The 16,278-nt window shown below is 54.4% G+C and overlaps 2 protein-coding genes across 2 annotated transcripts in view; both read right to left on the bottom strand.

The window, feature by feature from the left end:
- Positions 1-11,749, bottom strand: part of TMEM132B (transmembrane protein 132B) — a 373,207-nt gene extending 361,458 nt beyond the window's left edge. The window contains exon 1 of the mRNA XM_036823382.1: positions 11,683-11,749. Coding sequence (XP_036679277.1) covers positions 11,683-11,749 — 67 coding nt within the window. The remainder of the gene's footprint in view (positions 1-11,682) is intronic.
- Positions 11,750-11,820: 71 nt separating this feature from the next.
- LOC118880028 (proline-rich protein 2-like) lies at positions 11,821-12,708 on the bottom strand. The gene is made up of 3 exons (XM_036823383.1): positions 12,615-12,708; positions 12,398-12,567; positions 11,821-12,315 (listed from the first exon to the last, which is right to left on the bottom strand). Exons 1-3 carry the CDS (start codon positions 12,706-12,708, stop codon positions 11,821-11,823), a joined length of 759 nt encoding a protein of 252 aa, XP_036679278.1.
- Between the last annotated feature and the right edge of the window lie 3,570 nt (positions 12,709-16,278).

Below are 16,278 nucleotides of genomic sequence, written 5' to 3' on the forward strand. Positions count from 1 at the left end.
GCTGCTATAAATATCCGTGAACATACAACCTTACCAGTGGTGCTTTTATTTCTAGAAAACATAGGTTCCCAGAAGTGAGACTGCTGGGTCACAGATCAAGTTCTCTTTTCATATATATTAGCAGATTACATTCCAAACAGTCCATGTTTTCAACCAAAGCAACTAAGACATGTGTGAGATCACTGGACTGGATCAGAGGTCACACGTACAAAACAGAAGCCCCAGGAGATTGGACAGCAGCCAAGAGAGAACCCACAAAAGGGCGGGAGGGGAGGGGTGAGTGTTGGCTCCTTGGGGGAGGGGCACCAGAGGTGTCAATCCAGGCATGAGGGCTCTCCTGACCTGGGGTGGGGGGGGTGTCCCCACCTCACCTGGTAGCCTGTCGCAGTAAAATTTTCTTCCTTCTGGTGGAAGCACCCAGATTTTCCTCTGGGAAATCATCCCTTGCCTATCTCTCCGGCAAGCTGCTTCCAATTCCAGCTCCAGAGACACTTAAGTGTGACTGATTGGCTGCAGGATTCCATCCCCACAGCCACCGTCTCTAGTTGAGAGGTCAGCACACAACCCACACTAGTCCAGTAAAAGTCAGTCCTGGGATTCTTGCTGGGACAATTAAGAAAGAGACATTTGACTTCTGCTGGTCAGAGGAATGTCTAGAGCCAACTGTGGCCAACTTTGCCATAAGGTGGAGAAAGCCTGTCTGAGAATTAGGTGAACACAGGGAAAAAGAGAACCAAGAGACAGAGTGAGAGCAGAAGTTCTCATTAGGAGAGTAAGCCCCTGGATCCAGCCATGCCTGAAGCTGTTTCCTCCTTAAGCTTCCCACCTTCAGGGACTAGTAAATTCCCCATTTTGTCCCTTGCAACTGTGAGAATCCAGATTTAATCCACTGACATACCTTTGCATTTGATACATCATCTCCATGAGTGCACTTAAAATCTTAAATTTGGAAACTTAAAATATCACAGACTTGGGCGTCACAGATAAAATAGAGAAGGCTACGTTCATCTTTAAAACAACCAAATAGGAAAAAACACAAGGTCATAAAAGAGATCCACTGATTGGAGTCATTCTGAGTATAAAATAACTACGCAGTAGGTTCCTTTAATACTAGTTCCCTCCAGCAGCATCCCTCCAAGGGGTCTTCTGAGCTGTGAGCCATGGAGCTTTGCCTGCAGAGTAAAAACTATCTCCCACACACATACTACTATTCTTAAAATGCTACATAAATGCTACTGTAATTACCAAAACCCACTCGTTAAAGAGCATTACTGAATTGATGGCAACTTTCAATCAATATGCTTTTCTTTTTTAACCAAGGGATACCAAACCCACAATTCTTCTTGCTCAGATGAGCTGGATAATTCTTTTGACATTAAAAGTGGGTACCTGTCTTGACCATAGAGTGCTATAAACACACATTTACATGACCACTGCTTGACCATTTAAGGCAAACTTTGTCTTTAAAAGAGCCAGATAGTAGGTAATTTATGTAGGCTTTGCAGGCCATAGGATCTGTCACAACTACCCATCCCTACCCTTGTTGTGAGAAAGCACCCATAGACAATAAGTAAACAAACAGGCATAGCTGTGTTGCAATAAAACTTTATTTACACAAACAGGTCGAGGGCCGGATTTGGTCCATGGACCATAGCCTGGTGATGCCCTATTTAATGGGTACAGAAAATAACAAGCAACAACACAGGAGCCAAGGCCAGCACAGGGTCAGATGGAATTTACACATCTCTCAACTGTTGTGGAATTGGATGGAGAAAATAGAATTTGATTGACACACAACTTTTCACCTACACATCTACTAAATAAAGCAAGTACACCTGCACTGGCAACCTAACAATAATAAATTATGCCAGAATAATCACATCATGAAGACAGGAAGAATTTTTTTCTTAGAATATTAGTGGTTCCAGCAAGAAAAATGAACCCCAAGCTAAATCTGATAGGTCACAGCTCAGATCCAACCTCCTCCTCCACGTATTTCCAGGGGCAAATAGCACATCTGAGCCCTGGTTTCCTCAACTGTCCTACCAACATTATTAATAATTGCCCCCATTTATTGAGCACTTAGTATGTGCTGGGCACTTGCTAAGAAGCATTTGCATCTATTGTCTCATTGGATCCTCTTGACTTTACTCTCCTTAATGACGTCTTTATGTCCATCTCACAGATGCAGAAAAACGGGCTCATCCATCCCAGCCTTCTCCCCAGAGCTGTTGGGAAGAGCACATAAAAGGCAAAAGCCCAACTCACAGGTATAAGTTCTGTTTGCTAATTCCACCACTAACAAATATTGATTTGGCCCCCAAATCAATACAGGAGTAGGCATATAGTTGGCTCCCGATGAATATTTATTGAACGAATCTATCAATCAGCAAACCCCACAGCGCAACTTTCAAACTACACCCCAAATATCACCACTTCTCACCTCCTCTCCAGCTGCCACTCTGACCCAAGCCACCATCATCCCTGCCTGGACTACTGAGTAGCCCCGTGGGGCTCTCCCTGCTTCTGCTCCCATGAGTGAGAGCACCATCTCCTCTGCTCAAGCCTGCCAATGGCTCCCACCTCACGCAGAGCAAAAGCCACAGTCCTTATCAGGCTCTGGTCCCTAACCTCATCTACTACTCAGTCCAGCCTCACTGGTCTCCTTTCTGACCGTGAACCTGCCAAGCACCTTCCCACCTCAGGGCCTTTGCACTGGCTATTCCCTCTGCTTGGAACGCTCTTCTCTCCGATAGCCCCCTGGCTGGCTCCCTCACCTCTTTAGGTCTTTGCTCAAATGTCACCTTTCTGAGTGACACCTGCTATTTAAAATGGCAGAACATCCCTCCCCAGCACTCCCTGTCTGCTCCCCCGCTTCATGTTCCTCCAAAGCACTTATGACCACTTAATAAACAGTATATTTTAGTTATTTAGCTATTTCAGTCTCTATCTCCCTGCACCTTAACGCTAACCCCACAAGGACAGGGGCCTTTGCCTGTCTTGTTCCTGCTGTATCACCAGCTCCAAGTACAATGCCTGTCACAGCACAGGTGCACAAGAAAACACGTGTCAATGAACTAACGCAGAATGAAGGAAGGAAGCAGAGTGGGATGAGGTTTCGAAGATCAGCAGCAGGGGATGTAGGGTCCGTTTTACAGATGGGGAAACTGAGTCTCAGAGAGATCAAGGAGCCACACCAGCACTCCCAGATCTTCCAATTTGTTGAGAGAAGCCAGAAACCTGGATACTGACATCTCCCACTTTTTAGATGCCGGTAACTAACAAGAGAAGCCTGCAGACCAGATATGGCCCACAGGCAGCCAGCGGCTCTCCACTGGCCTGGAAAGTTCCGCTGCACTGCCACCCTAGAAACACCTTTTTCCTAGCAAAACAACATTTTCCATCTACACCATGCCCCGCCCCTTCCTCTCCCCGTGCTGTCTTCGGAGCGGACTGCAGGAGAACAAGGTCCCCTCCCACCGGGCCACGGCTTCACTTGCCACAGCACCCTCAGCCCTCTGCCCCGGGGCTCCCATCCCCGCTCACCTGGCCCCACCAGCTCACCCGGGAGAGCCTGCGGCAGCAGATGGCACAAACGCAGAGGAACACAGCAAACCAAGGATACAAACCCATCGACAAGTACACAGCACGGAGAGAAGCGGGCAAACAAAGGGAGCCACGGATTCTGAGAGCCAGGAGACCGGGCGGGGCCAGTCCGGCACTCCAGAGTTCTGGGAAGAAAACCAGGACCCTCCGGCAGGCCCACAGAGTCAGCCCCGCGAGCCGGGGCTGCAGCCACAGCAGTATTTTTATGTGTCCATTTGCTCCGATGCACTAAGAGCCCTGGTGGGAAGCATTCCAAGCACAAAGCAGACATCAGAGATGCAGTATTTACTGAGTCACCCTTCCGAGGCGCTGAATCCTGGGCTCCGAAGCGCAGCCATGGTGAGTTAGGTCCCCCAACAGGTTAATTTAGGTTAACACCGCAAAACAGCCGGGCTCAGAAGCGCCGGGCAATTCTAGACGCTCCATCCCCCTCAGTAATAAAATACAGCAAATCCAACTGGACTCTATTGATTTTTTTATGTAACTATTTTGGGACCGAAACATAAGGAGACGGTATTGATCAGTTCAGGAGTCACATGTCGGGGGCGGGGGGCGGGGGGGAGTTCTGCGCACACCGACTGCGGCCCCAGGCGAGATGAACAAGAGAAGATGATGGAATTCCACTCCAAAGAACCTGGGCTCCTTTCCCGCCTTCCCTTCGCAGAGATGGGGCACCAGGGGTCCATCCTGCCCCTGAGTTTCCAGGAAGATGCAAAACAAGCACCCAGATGGAGAATAAAAGTGACAACAAGTGACCCTGCTTTATTTCTCCCGGTAGCGCTATCACCCCCTGACATTAAATTATGTATTTGTTTGTCCACTGTTTTATTATTGTCTCACTCTGCCAGAATGACAGCTCCTCAGAATGGGGGATACGTCTCTTCTGTTCCCTGCTGTGTCCCTAGTGCTGAGCGCTGATTAATACATGCCTGTTGAATGAATGAATGAATGAATGAGTGAGCGAGTGAGTGAGCTGGGACCTCTTGATCACATGCTGTGTGCCAGGCACTGTGCAAAGAACCTTGCAAAGACTCGAATTCCTCCTGCCTGGGACACCCTTCTCTGGGCTGGCTCTGGTCTGATCACATTTAGGTCTCAAATAAGATAAAGGCCACCTTCTCCAAGAAGTCTTCCTGGATCACCTAGACCCTCCCCATCAGATTGCTTTGTATTGAGTATGAAGAGTGTAAGTTACTGTCTGAGACTTTCCTGCTTATGTATTTGCTGGCTTCTTATCCCTCGCTCTGTCACACCAAACTTGCCCTATAATGCAAGCCCCTAAGGTCACAGGCACCTAAGACTGAGGGCGGGGAAACTGAAGCAAAACTCCAGGACAAGGAGGTGCCTTAGGGGCAGGGAAGACAGGAGTCAGAGACTTTGGGGAGGAGACCCCGCCCTGCTACTTATGGCCTGTGTTGCCTTGAGCAAGTCCCTGAGCTCCTCTGAATCTCGGTGCTCCCATCTGGGAATACATTGGAGCCCTTAACCTCTCCCTGGGTGAGAGGGAAGAATCCAGGGAAATCCTGAAGTGAGAAACCACTTGGTAGGCAGCGGAGGGGCCATTATCCTTCTCTTCACAGGTCTGACTGATGCAGAGAAGACCTCATCAGCCCCTCCCTTCCTGCCTGTCCTCCCTCCTGAGACACCGCAGGCCCCGCAGGACAGCACCCCTCTCACCCCCGTCGTCACCCTGCTGGTGTCTCCCAACCTTGTGATGAGATCAGCAGTGGGTCAGGGCCTGCTGTAGACTGAATGCTTGTGTCCCTCCAAAATTCATAAGTGGAAAGGCGACCCCCAATGTGATGATGTTAGGAGGTGGGGCCTTTGGGAGATGATTAGGTCATGAGGATGGAGTCTCATGATGGGATCAGTGCCTTTATAAAAGAGGCCCCAGAGAGCTCCCTCATCCCTTCCACCGAGTGAGGACACAATGAGAAGACGGGCATCTATGAACCAGGAAGAGGGTTCTCATCAGAATGTAACCATGCTGGCGCCATGATCTTGGACTTCCCAGCCTCCAGAACTGTAAGAAATAAATGTCTGTTGTTTATAATCTACCCAGCCTGTGGTACTTTGTTATAGCTGCCTGGATGGACTGTGGCAGGGCCCATTCTACAGATGGGGAAACTGAGTCTTGGAGAGGCCAAGGGGCTAGAAGGGGTTAGATCAGATCTCCCAATTTCTCAAGATAAGCCAGAAACCTGGATGGTGATATTGACATCTCCCACTTTTTAAATGTTGGCAGCTGAGAAGCCCTCAAGCCAGACATGTCCCAAAGGCAGCCAGCAGCCTTCCACATCGGCTCAATTTCCCAAAACGCCAAGCCCTGGATGGACCTAGAGATGATCATACTAAGTGAAGCAAGCCAGACAGAGAAAGACAAATATCATATGATATCATTTATATGTGGAATCTTTTAAAAAATGATACAAATGAACTTATTTATAAAACAGAAATAGACCCACAGACATAGCAAACAAACTTGTGGTTACTAAAGGGGAATGGGGTGAAGGGGAGGGATAAATTAGGAGTTTGGGATTAGCAGATACACACTACTATACATAAAGTAGATAACCAACAAGGACCTACTGTATAGCAGAGGGAACTATACTCAATATTTTGTAATAACCTGTAAGGGAAAAGAATCTGAAAAAGAATATACATATATACACCATATACATATATGGTATAACTTTGCTGTACATGTGAAACTAACACAACACTGTAAATCAACTATACTTCAATTTAAAAATTTAAATTTAAATTAAAAAAAGTTACGTACTACTGGGGCTTCCCTGGTGGCGCAGTGGTTAAGAATCCGCCTGCCAAAGCAGGGGACACTGGTTCGAGCCCTGGTCCAGGAAGATCCCACATGCTGCAGAGCAACTAAGTCCGTGCACCACAACTACTGAGCCTGCGCTCTAGAGCCCGCAAGCCACAACTACTGAGCCTGCGTGCTGCAACTACTGAAGCGCGCGTGCCTAGAGCCCAAGCTCCGCGACGAGAAGCCACTGCAACGAGAAGCCCGTGCACTGCAAAGAAGAGTAGCCCCCGATCGCCGCACTAGAGAAAGCCCGCACGCAGCAACAAAGACGCAATGCAGCCAAAAATAAATAAATAAATTTCCAAAAATAATTAAAAAATAAACTTTTAAATCCTAGAAAACATCAAGTGTTAATAAAACAATATTTGGGACCAAAAAAAACACCAAACCCCTCCTTGCTGATGCACCCCTGGACTCCAAGCTGACTTTAGAGGGGACAAAATTCCCCAAAACGGTTTCTCAAAAAAGACCCAGCTCTGCCCCCAACTTGAAACACGTCCCTGGGCCCAAATTAGTCTCAGAATCCATAAGCTGCCCACAAAACTCAGTGCCTACAAACGTAGAGAAGGCAGCAGCAAAGAGCCCTGACTCTGAGACGGTTACACTGTGGGTTCACATCCACGGCCCATCCCTTTGTGGCTGTGTGACCTTGACAGGTCATGGCACCTCTCTGGGCCTCAGTTTCCTCATCTGTAAAATGGGGCAAACAGAAGTCCGTACCCCACGGGAGCCACTGAGGACTCAACGAAGTAAAATCAGCAAAGGGCTTAGAACGCACAGTACATGTAGATCAGGGTTAGTTGCAGTGTTGCTTTTGATTCTGAGCCTCACTGACGTGGGAGAACCAGCGCAGGAGACCAAATGGAAAGGAGGGGGGTGTCTGCCTGTCAAAGTCTCACCCTTTAACGTAACCGTCTAATCCCTCGAGGGCACAGAACTCAAAGGATTCCTAGTTGCCTGCAGAGCTGACTCCAATCTGTTTGATTTCTATGGCTGGAAACCTTAGCTCGCATTAATAGGTGTATCTGTTGCAGAGAGAGAGCAGAAAGGAAGTGAAGGGGACTCGGTAACCACCCACCACCTTGGAATGTCAGTCTGGCTTGTCCAGGAGTCTGTCCACACAGTTCTGCGCGAGGCTGTGGAGGGGAATCTGGCTGTGTGAGGTGGTGCGTGAGGCACAGACCAGCGCCTGGGCTGGAATCCTGACCCTGTGTGACCTCAGGCAAGTTACTTGGCATCTCGGGACCTCAATATCCTCATCTGTAAACTGTGAATACTGAGGGTGTCCATTTGCCAGAGTGGTGAGTATTTCACCCCGTTCATATGAGGAAATGCCTGCGATGGTGCCCACAACACAGGGAGCGACTTCAGAAGCATGCGTGTCCATCATCACCCCATCATCCCATCACCATCATCACCATCATCATCACATCACCATCATCATCACCATCATCACCATAATCATCACCATCATCATCATCATCATCATGATCATCATCAACATCATCATCACCATCACCACCATCATCATCACCATCACCATCACCATCCCATCACCATCATCACCATAATCATCACCATCATCATCATCATGATCATCATCAACATCATCATCATCATCCCATCACCATCACCACCATAATCATCACCATCATCATCATCATCATCACCATCACCACCACCATCACCATCACCATCACCACCATCACCATCACCACCATCATCATCGCCATCACCACCATCATCATCATCACCATCACCATCATTGTCACCATCATCACCATCACATCACCATCATCATCATCATCATCATCATCGTGATGATTTGCTACCTGCCTCTCTGAGTTGACGTTTGCTATTTTAGCCACCCCCAGCGGCTGTCTGTCTCTTGACCTTGGGCTCCTTAAATGAAGTCACAGTCCTCTAAAGGACCAGACAGTAGAACTCCTTGACCAGAAAGGCTCCACTGTGTAGGGTGAGAAAGTCCTGGGCAAGGAGTTTTTAAAAAACAGAAATTGTGGGAGCCACAAGCCCCAGTCTGACACCAATTCACGGTGTGACCCTGAGCCGAGTCACTTCCCATGCCCGAGTCTCCTCCGCCACCTGCAGGGGGAGCTGTTGGAGGAGATGCTTTAAGACACTTCTTGCTCTCCAAGTCCACTCATTTACTCTGGGGAAGAGGTGGTGGTACCATGACCACCCCATGATGCTGCCTCTCGTGCCAGGGTGCCTCCGTCTCCCCACGGTGATGGGAGGCGAAGCATCTGCTGAATCCCATCGCTTCGAAGGGAAATGCACCCTCTCCATCCCCATTCAATTTCTGAGCCAGAAGAGAAGAAAGGAGGTGCCCATCCGCACACAACGCAGGGGGCACAAAGCCGCTGCAAGGGCTTTGCCGACCCAGAGGCCACCCTCCCTGACTTCACACCCACCCACAAGCGAGGGGTTTCTTGTGCTCCCTTGGACCATGGCAACCACCACGCTCATTACTGGCTTCAAGCATCGCAGCTCATGCAGAAGCCTGATGCCTCCCAAGTTCCCTGCATCCAGGGCGGGGGCGGGGCAGGGACGAAATGATTTACTCTGGGAACCTCCATGGTCCGGCCATTAAATCACCCGGGGGGAGGCGACAGCATTAGTACACGGCTCCCCGCCAACCCCAGTGCCACCTCTCTGAAAAGAAACACCACCCATGGGCACCCCACACACACATCACTGTTGTAACGAGAAAGAAATATACCACACACCACGCCAAGGTGCCAGGCACGGCTAAGAGCGTCTCTGCCTTGAAGCCAAAGTCTCCCCCCTCCCTCCAACTAGCAGGCTCTGCCACTCACAAGGACCCTCTGTCGGGGGCTCTCCGCCCACCCTGACTTTACAGACCTTGAGCATAATGGGTCAATGGAGCAAGGCGCGTCCATTTTCCCCAGCAGGGACAGTAACAGAGCCGCTAATTTGCAAAGCCATAGCAGGCACAAAAGTGGCTTGAATAATAGGGGCCCCCTAGTCACTAAGCTGGGGGATTTGTGCTGACTCTTACCAAGTACAGTTCCATATGTTTAAGCGCTTGCAAGGCTGAAAGAAATACACCCACCACACTCTTTACCATGGCAGCTACCCACGCGGGAGGGGGGAGGGGGCACAAAGCAGACAGTCCTTGTGTGTGATGGGGGAGAGAGCGCGTCCTTCCTCGCCTCTGAACTCTTCCAGCCCCTCTCCGGGAGCCTCAGCCAAACGTGGTCGGGAAATCATGCCAGAAATTATCCAGAAAATCCAACCAGCTCTGAAGGATGCTCTAGCTAATTCCTCCGAACCTTTCAACCAACGGCAGGCAGTTAAGTACCTTTCAGGAATTTCAGCCCTGTTTTTTTTTTCCCCCAGCTCTCCTAACTGGTGCTAAATATAGAGTTATCAAACTGTCGTCTCTTTGTGTCCCTGGTGGGGACCGGTGAAAGGCTTACATGTGCTCGCAAGGACCTGGCGATGGCACTGGGGACTCTGCTCTAGCAGCACCTGCCAGAATGAGCTGCCCAGCTGAGACCCCCCCCCTCCAGGGAGACTCGGGAGCTGGGCCAGCACCAGGTTTCCGGGGTGGCATACCTTCCCAACCAGGACTGGGCCGCCCAGAGCCAGGCACAAGCTCTTCTGTTGCTAGGGAAGGGGGAAACGGAGGGTTCAACATGTTCCCTTAACACAGCACTAGGCAGGCAGCTTCTCTGAGAGATTTCTGATATTCACTTAGGAGCACTGACCCCCCCCCGTGCAGGGACAAAATCAAGACAAAACTGCGATTTTCCGGTCCGAGGGACTGTGCACTTTGGGCAACAGGCTCCAGGGCTTCAGCTAAGAGGAAACAGCCTCGACCCCAGCAACGCGGAGAGCAAAACAGCTATCAGAGCTGCTTATTAGCCAAGCAGATTAAAGATTCATCCACGTCAAGCCCAACACCGCTCTCTAAATTGAGCCAAAGCTGAATGCCCATGGATGTCTCTGACAAAAGGCTTTCTCCGAGTGGAAGGTTTTATTAAATATTTTGGGTCACTTAAGGGCATCTCGAAGGAAAACAATATTTACTTTTTCCAAGCAAATACATCACACATTAAGTTGGCATACAAGGTTTGCTACTAACTGCAACCCTCCAAGACAGTTAAAGCTGAAAAGTTACAGTTGTATTTTGCTGCTACGTTCTGGGTGGCTGTGTGGTTTGTTTATTAAGAAGATGAGAAGAATCTTCTCAAGCAACAGCTACCTGCTCCCAAATCACGGGTCCTGATGTTAACAGGTTTGGAGAACCGAGCTCTCCAAATGCACGTGAATGTTGCTGGTGACTGTTCCCGGTTCCTCTGAGCCTTTAGAATTTTCTCCGCGGCTTGGGGTGGGAGGAGGGGAGGAACTGGCATTTTAGGATACACGTCCTCTAGGACCAACATGTAGCCACACCAAGGTGGTAGAAAGCTTTCCAAACTCCAGCGGAGACCCAAAATACCTGACTATTTTGCCTTTCCCACTCACTAGGCTTCGGCGACAGCTGCGCCGGTGCCAGCGGGGAGCCCGGCTCCACGGTACCCAAGCAATGGCTCTGGCCAGCACCACGTTCCAGGCGGCCCTGCGCGCCCTGAACTGCCTGGCCGCCCTAGGGTCGGGGCGCTGGGGCAGCCCGCGTTTGCAGGAGGCGATCAGCGGGCTACGCAGCAGCCAAGGGGAGGCCACCTGGGGAGGGGGCACCTTCCGCGGGGATGTAAAAGCAGGAGGGTGGGGAGGGGCTGCGGACCAGCCAGACGGCTCCGACCGAGACGACCTCAAGGTGGGGCCCCGCAGGTGTCCTGGGAAAGCCGGCGGTGCGTCCGCGGGCATCAGGAAACCGGCAGAAGGGGCCCACCGACTCCCTGCCACCGCAAAACCGCCGCGGGAACCGCGTCCTGGGGGGACGCTGCCCCAAGGCGGGGCGGGGAGGGGACTCGGTTCCTGGAACCCGCCTGGTGAGGCTGAGCGCACCCGGCCGGTTGCCCCCCTTGCGCCCTGAACGGATCCGCAGGGGAGCTGGGGGTTTGGGGAGGAAGGCGGGCGGGCTCTCGCGTTGGGCAAAGGGGTACGGGCTGGAGACCCCTGGGTTCCCAGAGTCTCCCCAGATCTGTGCAAGTCCGGGAGACGCCAGCTACCGGGGACTTGAGAAGGAGGTGGCCGCCCCGTGCGGGAGCCAACTTTATGCGCGGCGGCAGGGGTCGGGGATGGGGACCGGGGACGCGCGTTACCTGGGCACCGGAGCGCCGTCAGCGCCAGCAGGAGCCCGAGCGGCGGCGCCCGGCCCGGGGGCGGCATGGTCCTCGGCGCGCGGTGGGCCCGGCCCGCGGCTCCCGGGAGCGGCCCCCGCGGCTACGCTCGGGCGCCGGTCATGGCTCGCTCCCAGGGCGCCGCTCTTCCCCAGTCGCAGGCGGCCGGCGCTGGCGGCGCTTCCCGGGCTGCGCCTCAGCGCGCTCTCTCGGGCTCGGCCGTGCGCGGCCGGGGAGCCGGGGGCCGCGGGGGCTCAGCGCCTGGCGCCCTGGCCGGCGGCCCCGCACTTGGCCCGACTTGCTCGGCCCCCGCCGCCGCCGCCGCCGCCGCGGCTCCCGCGCCCGGGCGCCCGTCCCATCCCGGTCGCGCCGCCGCCGCCGCCTCTGCCCGCGCCAGCTGCTGGCCGCCCCTCGAGCCGGCGAGAGAGTGAGCGAGCGCGCGAGCGCCGGGGAGGAGGGAGGCGAGGCGGGCGGGGGGAGGGGCCGGGGAGGCCGGGGGAGGGGCCCGCCGCCGGGAGACGGGGCACCAGGCGGCCGCCCGGCGATAGGCGGCGGGACGTGCCACTTCCCGGCGTCCCCGGGGGAGGGCGCCTGGCCGCAGAGGCCTGGGGAGCCCTGCGGGGGTGGTCAGGGCGTTGGCGGGGACAGGGGCGGCCGGACGGATGGCCTACTGGGCAAAGTGCGGACAGATCCGGGCGCGTTCGGGCCGTAGGCGGGAGTTCCCAAGGTCGCGGGATGAGGGAGACGGGGAGGGTCCTCGGAATGGGGCAGCGGCGTCTGGAGGGTCGGTGTCTGCGGGGGACGGGGACCGGGAGACGGAGCGCAGCCCAGAGGTCCTGGGATACATCTGGCACAGCTTGGGGGTGCCTGTGGGGAGGGGAGGGCAGGGGTGGCCTCCGGGAGTCGGGGGCTACCTGAGGAGTTCCTACAGAGCCCTAGGATCGGGGCTGGGTGCGCCGGCTGGGCGCGGTCAGGGGTCCTGAGCGAGACCGATGGCGCCTCAGGCATGGCGCCCCACGGGTGGCGAGAAGCGGAGACCCTCGGGGGCCCTTCTTTACCCGAGCGAGAGGCCACGCCTGCCCATTTCTCGCAGGCCCTAAGAGCGCGCGGAGGGAGGGGCGCGGGCCAGAGCGGTCCCCGGAACGAGTTCCCGGCGCGGGGTCAAACAGCGACCGCGCGGGGGTGTAGCGGAGGCGGGGATGGGGACCGGGTGGTCGGATTCCTCCAGCCCGGGGGCAGGGCCTCGGCGGGGGCCACAGTACCCGTTTTCCGGAAGTCCTAGATTCCCCCCCCCCACCGCTCCCCCGGGCGTCCCAACCCCCAACCCGGGCTAGGCCACGGGGGCGAAACAAAATGGATGAAGCATGCTGGGCGCACGTGCGGACACCGCCCGCAGGCCTCAGATGCCTTGAAAGTTGCCCCACAGCCGGAAGAGCGGGGGCCTGGCGGGGGGAGGGGTCCACCTGCGTCGGAGTCTTTGCTCTGCCCCCAGCCCCATCACAACAGCCACTGGCTCCAGAGTCTCGGTTTTCCGTGAAAAAAGTGGGTCAAACTCTTTGCAAACAGTCAATAAGGCAGTGTACGGAGAGTGATGCAAAGACAAATTTGGGGAAGACTTCAGAGTCATGGAGTGTTGGCAGAGAATCCCGGCTCTGCCACTCTAGCTGTGCCCTGGAGGGAGTCATTTAACCTCCCCAGCCTCCGTCTCCCCATCTGAGAAATGGAAGCCATTGCAGCATCTGCCTGGTGTCCTAGAACACGTATCTAAAGCCCCTGACCTATGAAGTAAGAGCTCATGTAAAGGGATCCGCTGTCCACATTATCATTCTCATCATGATGGTCATTATTATTATGTATCTAGTTTTCCTCTGTGGGCCCAGCACGCACATCAGAACAATCCTCTGCACCTCCCAGCTGGCAAGGAGAGATTGGGGGGCGAGGGGGGGCGCAGACAGGGCATCTGCTTCATTAGCACAGACAAGCTCATTAGCAGAGGCGGTACTCAGCTCTTGCTAGATAAAAGAACGAAGAAAGAGCTAGGGGCAGGTGGCCAGTCTCAGGCCCACCTGAGGTTGATCGCGAGACATAAAGGGATTTTCCCCATGCAGCTAATAGACTCCCTATGCAAGGAACCCATGCCCTGGCTGAGCCCCCTTTGGGCTCAGAGCCTGGGATGCAGGGAGAGCCACATGACAGGCTGGACGGTGGGCGGTCTCCTTGGGCCTGGGGTGGCCTTGCACGGGGCCCGCCTGTCCCCTCTCTGTGACCGTCTCCCCTGAGATGCTGCCAGGCCTTTCTTGGGATCCTGCGTGCCCAGCTGCCAAAGCCACCTCTTCTCTTTCCCACTTACTCATTCATAAGTATTTGCTGAGTGGAGCACCTACTGTGTGCCAGGCCCGTGTGGGGTGATGGTAGGGGCGAGTTCTAGCTCAGAAGAGGGGAAAACCCAAACTCAAGGGACCTCGAGGGACAGCCACCGCAGGGGCACAAAGCAGGAGTGACCCACGGTGTCTATGTCAAGATGCCCCAGGCATCTTGACTAGGCAGCAGGGTTGGGGGAGGGGCTGTGGCCAAGGAGAAGAAGTCGTTTTCTAGCAGGGGTGCATGGGGAGGGGTTGAATGGGTCCAGTGAGTCCCCAGGCCAAGGGTCATATGGTATCCGGTGACGGCAGACAGTGATCGCCTGCCTCCGCCCACTCAGGACCACCCCGTCGCACCCCACAGAGCCACCCGGCCCACGTCTGCACCCCAGCCGGCCCCGCCTCCCGGAGGTTCCTGGGCTCGCCCTCTTCCCACCTCTAGCCTTTGCTCTTGCTGTCTCCTACTCTTGGCCCAGCCTTCCCGGGTCTTCCCGCCGCGGCTTCTTCTCCCTTCAGATCTCAGCTCAAATGTCGCCTCCTCAGAAAGGCCTTCCCAGACCACACCACCTAAAATAGACTCCTCCACACAGCCCACTCCCTCTGGAGCCCCGCTCACGTATTGTTCTAAGTCCTGCTGTTCGGGAGCTGAGGTAGACACGGTTCCCCCACTCCCTGATCCACGCTGATGATGGTGGAACCAGAGGCTGAGAAGGATCTGGTTTTGAAGGTGGCTTTTCTACGCCTGGGCTGTGTGACTTTGGACAAGCACCTAACCCTCTCTGAGCTCATACATCAGTAGAGATGAGAACTCCAGCCCTGCCTCAGCCTATCCCGCAGTTGGGTGAGAATTTCTGCATATTAATCAGGCCCCTGAGTCTCTATCTAATGGGAGTATTTCAGGGGTTATTCTGAGCAGAAAAGGCCTTCCTGGATCCTGAAGGTGCTCAGGCAAGGCAGGAGGGACTGCCAGTAGCGACCTAGGAGATCCCAGGCCTCCCACCCCATCCCCCCACCCAGCAAATCCCGGAATCTCACCCCCAGCCTGCTGGCCTCAGAGCTTGGGGCAGGATCATAAGAATTACACAGTTCAAACTCTCCCCTTGTGTACAGATGGGGAAACTGAGGCCAGGAATGGTCCTGCCCTACGTTCTGTAAATGTGGGGAGGCAGATCCAGCTAGGAGCCAGCCTCGGCCCCCGGCCCAAGGCCCTCTCCTCCGGGCTAGGCTCCCCGAGGTCCCACCACCGCCTACCCACCAGGCAGCCGCCCCCAACGCGGGCCCTCTGGCGCCCTTCCCCGCCCCCCGCTCTGCTCCAGCTCAGCCCACGCGCCCGCCGGGCAACAAGCATAGAGCGACATTGCCATCTCGTGGCTGTTGCTGGCACTGCGGGCCTGGCCTGAGCAGCGGAAGAAAGACTGCGGAGCGGGCGGGGGCAAGGGGGGCACTAAGCAGAGAGATTTCCCCACCTCCCCCAACTCGGAGAGGCTTTAAAAGACCCCGTATCCTTTGCACCTCCAACGTTTCCAACCCGCGGGCGGCGATCCCCATCGTGACTCACTAGTTGAGATGTTCTTTGCCAAGAGGAACTGTCTTCGTTTTCCAATGCAAATGCTCACGGTTACCTGAACCGTCGCTGGCATTCTCTCCAGGGAACAGAATCGACTCAATCACGTCTCCGCCATCCGTAAATGGTGGGGCAGGGGAGCCTCTCAAAAAAGCGATCGGGGCTTCCCTGGTGGTGCAGTGGTTAAGAATCCGCCTGCCAATGCAGGGGACACTGGTTCGAGCCCTGGTCCAGGAAGATCCCACATGCCGCGGAGCAACTAAGTCCTTGCGCCACAACTACTGAGCCTGCGCTCTAGAGCCTGCGAGCCACAACTGCTGAGCCCGTGTGCCACAACTACTGAAGCCTGTGTGCCTAGAGCCCGTGCTCCGCAACAAGAAGCCTCCGCAACGAGAAGCCACAAATGAGAAGGCCGCAAACCGCAACAAAGAGTAGCCCCCGCTCGCCACAACTAGAGAAAGCCCGCGCAGCGACGAAGACCCAATGCAGCCAAAAATAAATAAATTAAATAAAATTAAATTAAAAAGCGATCAAACTCACTTATATAGGAAATCAAGAATGATACCGTTCCTGGATATCTGGACCAGTGATGGAAAGAAGGGCGCCTGTTTCTGACAACCTTTCTGGGGACCCAGGACCTCAAGTACCCCATCT

This window comes from Balaenoptera musculus, chromosome 14, assembly GCF_009873245.2.
Source record: "Balaenoptera musculus isolate JJ_BM4_2016_0621 chromosome 14, mBalMus1.pri.v3, whole genome shotgun sequence".
Taxonomy (NCBI): Eukaryota; Metazoa; Chordata; class Mammalia; order Artiodactyla; family Balaenopteridae; genus Balaenoptera; species Balaenoptera musculus.